General features: G+C 32.1%; 2 protein-coding genes across 2 annotated transcripts; both read left to right on the top strand.

Moving 5' to 3' along the window:
- Nucleotides 1–268: 268 nt before the first annotated feature.
- Nucleotides 269–1,122, top strand: LOC133823728 (uncharacterized). Its single transcript, XM_062256573.1, has 2 exons — nucleotides 269–889; nucleotides 991–1,122. The coding sequence occupies exons 1-2, from the start codon at nucleotides 269–271 to the stop codon at nucleotides 1,120–1,122; spliced, it is 753 nt and encodes a 250-aa protein (XP_062112557.1).
- A 4,292-nt stretch (nucleotides 1,123–5,414) lies between these two features.
- Nucleotides 5,415–6,313, top strand: LOC133823727 (F-box protein FBW2-like). Its single transcript, XM_062256571.1, has 2 exons — nucleotides 5,415–5,758; nucleotides 5,869–6,313. The coding sequence occupies exons 1-2, from the start codon at nucleotides 5,415–5,417 to the stop codon at nucleotides 6,311–6,313; spliced, it is 789 nt and encodes a 262-aa protein (XP_062112555.1).
- The last annotated feature ends 1,150 nt before the right edge of the window (nucleotides 6,314–7,463 follow it).

Below are 7,463 nucleotides of genomic sequence, written 5' to 3'. Positions count from 1 at the left end.
AATCAGGTTTTGTGTGAGGCATTTGCACTCCAACTTCAAAAAAGAACATCCTGGTTTGATATTAAAACAAATGTTATGGGGTTGTGCACGGGCAACTACGCCTGTGGAGTTTACTCGAAGAATGAATGCTCTGAAAGAAGTAGATGAGAATGCTTACAAATGGTTGCTGAAAAAGGACCCTAAAGAATGGAGCAAATCAAATTTTAGAGAAGTTGTGAAGTGTGATATGTGTCTTAACAATCTTTGTGAAAGCTTTAACTCATCTATCATGCCTGCAAGAGACAAGGCAATCGTAATACTGTTAGAGAATGTCCGATTCTGGCTTATGTGCATATTCAACACCAAAAGGGAAGAAGTTCAGAAATGGGTAAATTCAGTTGGTATAAGGATCTTTGTGATTATTGAGAAACACAAGAAAGTGGCCATGGAATGTTACTCAACAATGGCTAGAAATGCTCGGTTTTCAATAACATATAAAGGAACAAAAACATTTGTGGTTGATTTGGTGAAGAAAGTGTACACTTGTAGGGCTTTCCAATTATCTGGCATACCATGTCCCCATGCTTTAGCTTCTATATGGGCATCAGGATTGAACCATTATGATTATGTTGATGACTGGTATAAAAAAGATGCATACATGGCTGCATATGTTGAGATAATTGAGCCCATGCCTAGTCCAGATAAGTGGCCTCAAACTGGCCTAAACTCCATACTCCCACCTCCAGAGCAAGTCCTACCTGGAGGACCAAAGAAAAAGAGAAACAAAAGTAATGATGAACCTCCACCAGGTGCTACAACACTATTAAGGAAGGGTCAAGCTAATCACTGCAGCATATGTAAGCAAACTGGGCATTCTAAGACGACTTGCCAAAATGAAGTTGTTAAGGAGGTACACTCTTATCTATTGTCATGAATTTTTTATATGACATGTTATTGGTTATGATATTATTGAAAACTAATTGATATGTTAATGATTGTGATATGTTGCAGCCCAAAGTTACTAAGAAGAGAGGTAAACCATTTATGGCTAATCCACTTCCTGAGACAGTGAAGATGAATGAGAGGAGAAAGAGACAAAAAGCAAAGGAACATGCCTCTGGATCTCAGCAACAACAAGGATGAATTTTAGACCTGCTCTACAATAACTCATTTTTTCATGTTGGTTTCTGTGTAAAAGAGGGGATGGAACAAGTAATTTTGTGTAGAAGAGTTCATTTTGTGTAGAACATATCTTTTTTGTACATGTGTAGAGCATCTTCTTTTGTTTAAATATTTAGGGTGGATGGATAAATGAGCAACTCCCTGTACTTTACTGTTTTATGGCTAATTGTATTGGATATCTTATATTGAATGTGTTGCAGGCCAAAATTAATGCTATATTGTTGGTCTATTTCAAAATTTTACTAGTTTATTTACTGGTTTAGGGCTTAAAACTATAAGAATTTTGTACTAGTGCAGGGTCTTTTTACTGGTTTATGGCTTAAAACTATAAGAATTTTGTATTGGTGCGGATCTTTTTACTAGTTTATGGCTTTTGCACTCAAATTAACTTAATTAATGATGCATCAGCTATTTACTGGTTTATGGCTTATTTACTGGTGCAAAATCATGCAAAATACCAGTTGCAACAACAATTAAAAAGACAACTTGCAAGAACATTTTGGATTCAAAATAAATAAAATTTCATTGATGCAAAATACTAGCTACAAATTCCATTTTCATTGTCAATATATATACAGTCATTGATCCAAATTACAAGTTCAATTCTTTAACCAAACAGACACAACAACAACAAATATAGACATCAGCAATATTAATTTGAAATTTTTACAAATCCAAACAAGGTCAGCCCCATTTTCATTAGCTTGGTGATGGACCCAAAACGGGTATGTTTAAAAATTTATAAATCGCAAGCGCATGAATCGTTCATATAGAATAGTGATCGTGTAAGCAAGGATGTCGAACCCAAAGGAGTTGTCTAAAATCGAAAAGGTAACTATTTTAAACCAAAATTAATAAATTCTAACCTAGTTCCAAAGATTGATGAGAATTTGTAACAATAAAAATAAAATAAAATATAATAATAAAGAAATTAAAGACAATATATATAACATAAATTAATAATAGAAATGAAGATGGTAAAATAAGATTATTAAGGATTAGAATCCACAAAATATAAGTTCAATAATATTTATAGGTACATTGATCCCCAAGTTTTAGTGATAGTTAAAATAAATCAAACTATCATTTTCTAAATAGATTTATAATTTTAAGCACAAATTATTTCTAAAATGATAGGATTTTTCTTCACTTTTCAAAATTATAATTTCAAAGCATTTAGCGTAAATCAATCTAATGAAATAAAAAATAAATCAATGAACATTATTTATAAGGCAAAACATAATATTTTTGTTCTAAGCATGGATGTGTACAATTTAATGACATATCTTACACAAAGAATATTATGTTTTTGCACTAATGAAGAACAAAGTGCAAATATGTGCTAACAATCCAAAATACATGATATTTAAGATGAAAGAAAATATTTGAAGAAGAAAATTCTATAAACTTTGTTGCACAAAATGAGAAATCAACATACAAAATAAACACTATCTAGTTACATATTGTTTCATCATCACCTTAATAATCTTAAAAAGATTAGAAACTCATAACTAAAATAGCAAATACAAACTAAAAATTACAAACATAAACAGAAAAATTTGGAGGAGAAACCCCCAAAATTTCCTCTAAAAATACATAGAAAATAACCAAAAAGAAGAAGAAGAAGAAGAAGAGAATTGAGAGGTTTTGAATGTGTAGAAATTATGGTATAGTAACCTCCGCCCAAAATTGGACACCAAACTCCCTTATTTATAACCAAAAAATGATATTAAAATAGTCAATTCAAATTGATTAAATTAATTTAATTAATTATAATATGGCAAATATGGGTAAATTATAGGGTGTAATAATAATATTTTGGGGTAAAAAGTGTAGAAAGTGGGGTAAAAATATGACAATTTTGGGCATTGGGGGACAAGGGAGCATTGGGCTCAAGAAAAAATCTCCCCAAGTGTGTAATGGGCTGGCTGTTGGAGATGCTTGCTGTTGCTGCTGAACGTGGGAGTTGGCTGGGAGGAGTTTGGAGAGAAAGCTGAAGGAGCTAGTGTCTTTCGGATTGGGCCTTGGGCAGGCGCAGGCCCATTTGCTGGGAAGGAAGGATGGCTGGTGGGAGAGGAAGATGCTAGCAGGTGGGCCTCGGGTTGGGCTCCTGGAGGCAGCGGGCTGGGTCAAGAGCTGGGCTGGGCTTGGCTGCTTCAGAAATGCCACACTCCTTTGTTATTTTTCATAAAAATGCCACATTTTTTCATCATTTTCCTTGCTTTTCAAGAGCCCAAAAACAACATTGTTTCCTACAAAATAATCTAAACTAAATTAAAATTTAATATTTTCAATAATAAAATAAATCAAGTTAATTTTTTGAAAATATTAATTATAACTTAATTTATTTTTAACATTTAAGTTCAATAATACAACATTTTTTTTTACCACTAAACACAACAATACTTCAAATAATTAAACTACAATATATTACAATAAAATAACTATAAAAACACACAAAAATATATAAAATCATGATAAGACTAATAAATTAAAAATTACTTAAAAACTTAATAAATTACTTAAAAACTCAAGAATTAAGCAACAATTAGCTCATAAAAAATGGTAAAATAACTCTATTTTGTAGAGTTATCACTTGGTCTCTCAAATAGCAAGTTCCACATGTCATTGGTCCCATAATTTGGTCTTCATTTTCCATAGCCTGCAGTGGTTCTCTAATATTGATAATCTCGTGCTCCTGCTCCCTAATTCTTCTCAATAGCTCTGGTATGACTTTTTTGGATCTTTCACAAATTTCAGGGTCAACCCAATGAAAAAAATTATACCCACCTGCTGACTGGAAATTCAACAAAAAGAAAATGAAAAAGGCAACAAAGAACCTGTGATTAAACAAACAAAAAATGAAAAAAAAATAATAATAAGGTACAACGATCTTACCTTCATCTTCCAGCAAGCAATGAACCTTCTTCCAGGATTAGCATCTGTTCATGACGTCCTCTGAACCCATGGTTCCCCACAACGACAAGTGTTTGGACCCCTAGATTTTGAAAAATCTTTCTTCCTCCCATAATTCCTCACTCTTTGCCAATTTCTTCGAGGGCTTACGTGAGATGAAGAGGAAGCATCTCCCATTGTCGATTTCAAGCTACACCGTCGAAAATGGTTTATGTTGACCCGAAGAAGAAAACGGTTTGTTCTTTAAGGAATGGGTTTTAGATTTTTGAGTTTTTGGTTTTTTATTTTTGTTTTATGTTTTAATTTTGTTTATTAGTTTTTGACAAAAAAAAAAAAAAGCGAATATGTTCAGATCTGTGACACGTGTTTTTTTTTCAACTTAACGGAGTGATAGTGATGGAATAAGTCAATTCATAACGTTCGGTATTTAACTCGTAAAAAAAAAAGATGTGGTATATATGTCTATAAAACCGAAAACATGTGGTATTTATGTCGCAAATACCCCAAATAAATATGATTTGATTGTATAATTTGTGTGTGCAGGTATCATTACTAACATATTTTCTCAAGTTTACCATATGATAATTCCAAATATTTATTTTATAATGGGGTTGTTTTAGAGTCTTTACGACTGCTTTTTTTTTTTAAAGCACACGTACCACAAAAGATGCCGTTCACCTTCCCAAAAGAAAATCATTAACCTTGTCATATTACCAAGAAAACTAGGTAGTTGGTTATTAGACTGTTTAGTTCCTTCAAAATGATTTTTCCATTTTCAAAATACTGGTAAGCTGTAAAATCATATTAATTAGCTTTTAATGAAGGAGACGTACGAAGTATCTATAAATGGCCTGAGGATGATACAGTGGTGAATTATAATCTCTTCACAGCCCTCTCCTCTCCAAGTCCAAAGGTCTATATATGTGACTTCATAAAATTAATATTTGTATTATCAGTATTGTTTCTGGAATGTTTATTCATGCATTGATGTTGGTTATACAAGTTTTGTTTTTTGAACTGTGTAAATATTGATATTTAGTTAATTTGTCTATCAATGGGGTGTTTTTTTTTTGGGACTCTGTACTTTCTGATATTGTAGTAGCTTTTTTTTTTATTATTATTATTATTTTTGTTAGTAGCACGCAGTAGTTTTAGACTTAATATGTAAATGTTAGTCAAGTGGATTTTGATGCATAATATGATACTATTTTATGTATTTTTATTTAGGTTAGGTTAGGTATGACATTTTATTTTATTTTCGGTCGTATTTGGGTGTTCATATTTTTTAAAAAAAAATTAACATTGTTAGTTTTATCTTATTTTATATTACAGTATTAATGGATGAGGAATATGATGATGGCGATATCTTTCCACCTTGGGACCAACTGATACCTGAAGTACTAGTATTAATCTTCAATAAGTTGTCATTGCTTGAAAAATTAATCGAAATTCCACTAGTTTGTAAATCATGGAACAGAGTTGTTACTGCGCCTGACTGCTGGCAAGATATTGACTTCGAAGACACATTTTTTTATTTTAAAAATTTGTATGGTGTTTTTGAAGACTTTGATCTCATGAACACAATACTTCAAACGACGGTGAGGAGAAGTTTAGGCCAACTTCGATCGCTTAATGCTAGATACATAGTTGATGACAATACATTTTCCATAATTGCTGAACAGTAAGTACATTAATTTGTAATTACAACATATATATATATATATTTTTTGCTATATTATTTTTGTACTAATCTATGATTTTGTTTGGTTATGTATTATTATTGTTATCAAGTGCACAATGTCTTGGTACACTGAAGCTGCCATCTCTTTGGATAGAAAGTTCCACCATAGAAGATGCTGCTGAGATGTTATCCACCGTTACTCATTTGGATATAAGCTACAATGGTTATTTTGAATTGAAAGTCGAAGCTATTAAGGCTATTGGGTATCACTGTAAGAGTCTAGAATGGTTTAATATGAACATGAGTGTAGATTCCTGTTTGGAAGATTCCCTCTTAGACGAGCAGGCTTTCGCCATAGCTTCCACAATGCCAAAATTAAAGCACCTGGAAATTGATTTTATGATCATTGGTCCTGAAGGTCTACTCAAGATACTCTCCTGCTGCACTCAACTTGAACATTTGAATATCAGGGGTTGTTTCTTACTAAATGACTGTGGTCAGTATTTTGAGAAATTCTCTGATTTGAAGGTTGTCGGTCCTCAGTTAGATACTTGATGAGGACATGTATCTCTATGACTCTGATCTCGATCACGTTTATGTTGAAGAAATGAAGTAATTTAATTAGCAAAGTCTTGCATTTTCACCTATTGATCCTTTAACTTAAAGATGTTGTTTGGTCAAGGTGTTTATCTATGTATAGTTGATATTAAATGTTATTTTGGTACCATTTTGTCTTGAAACAAAGTTTGTGTCCTATATTTTCATTAATATTATCTCACTCTTTTGTTTATGTTTAATTAGTTCGAAATTTTACATTTTCCCCTAATTTTGATAATATTTTTGTTTTTGAACTAAATTTGTCGATCATTTACAAATATTAAAATGGTATTTATCAAACAACAGTGTACTAAGTAACGATTGGGATTGAGTGGCCTGTCTCGATTATTAAAATATACAAAATTAATATGGGATTATACCACTTCACTTTGCCATTGTCATTTATTCAAGCAAGTCAGATGCTCTTTTGAAGGTTTTCTTTGTTTCCCTTTGCTTGTACACAATAAAACAATGGTATTGCAACTGTTATCTTTGTAGGGACTTAAAGAAGCTAAGAGACAAAAAATGAAAATCCAAGCGGGTTGATGGGGGCAGGCGAGTTACCTGCTGTCCCATCGGGTTTGCTCTGCCCTACACCATTTATTAAACAAGGTGGCTTTATTCGCTAAACAAGTTGAGTTTTTTTGCATGGCAGAGTAACCCGCCCTATTGACAAACCAAGCACCAACGGTGTCCAACATCACTTAACATAACATTTAGTACAAAGTAGTATTAGGTTCTATATATTTTAATTTAAGATAAAATATGTGAGACTCAATACTTAATTGTACTAATTGATCTGAGATGATGTTGAACAATGTGAGTGCTCTATAGCAGCTTGTTTTTTCTTTTGCAAAAGATAGGCAAATTTGTTATTTTAGACGAATTAATTAAGGTTATTAGCAAGTTATGTCAATTGATGTCGGTTTTTTGTTTTCTATATGAGACGAAGAGCATTGTTGATTTTCCAATTATTAATACCGTTTATTCTAGTCGTTTTCTATTGCTTGTTCTTCATTAATTGTCGTATTTTAAACTAATGTTGTTTGGATGTCGTTTTACAAACTAACACCCTTTGTTTGTACTTGGTGGCTCTATTGACTACTTT

The sequence above is a fragment of the Humulus lupulus genome, chromosome 3, assembly GCF_963169125.1.
Source record: "Humulus lupulus chromosome 3, drHumLupu1.1, whole genome shotgun sequence".
NCBI lineage: Eukaryota > Viridiplantae > Streptophyta > Magnoliopsida > Rosales > Cannabaceae > Humulus > Humulus lupulus.
Note: the sequence above shows the minus strand (reverse complement) of the source record. Positions and strands in the feature narration are given on the sequence as shown.

What these genes read in the sequence shown, in the direction of transcription:
- LOC133823727 (XM_062256571.1), top strand. Translation starts at nt 5,415, where the DNA reads ATGGATGAGGAATATGATGATGGCGATATCTTTCCACCTTGGGACCAA. An exon ending in TTTTCCATAATTGCTGAACA is followed by an intron (nt 5,759 to 5,868) that starts GTAAGTACATTA and finishes ATTGTTATCAAG; the next exon opens with TGCACAATGTCTTGGTACAC.
- LOC133823728 (XM_062256573.1), top strand. Translation starts at nt 269, where the DNA reads ATGCCTGCAAGAGACAAGGCAATCGTAATACTGTTAGAGAATGTCCGA. An exon ending in AAAATGAAGTTGTTAAGGAG is followed by an intron (nt 890 to 990) that starts GTACACTCTTAT and finishes GATATGTTGCAG; the next exon opens with CCCAAAGTTACTAAGAAGAG.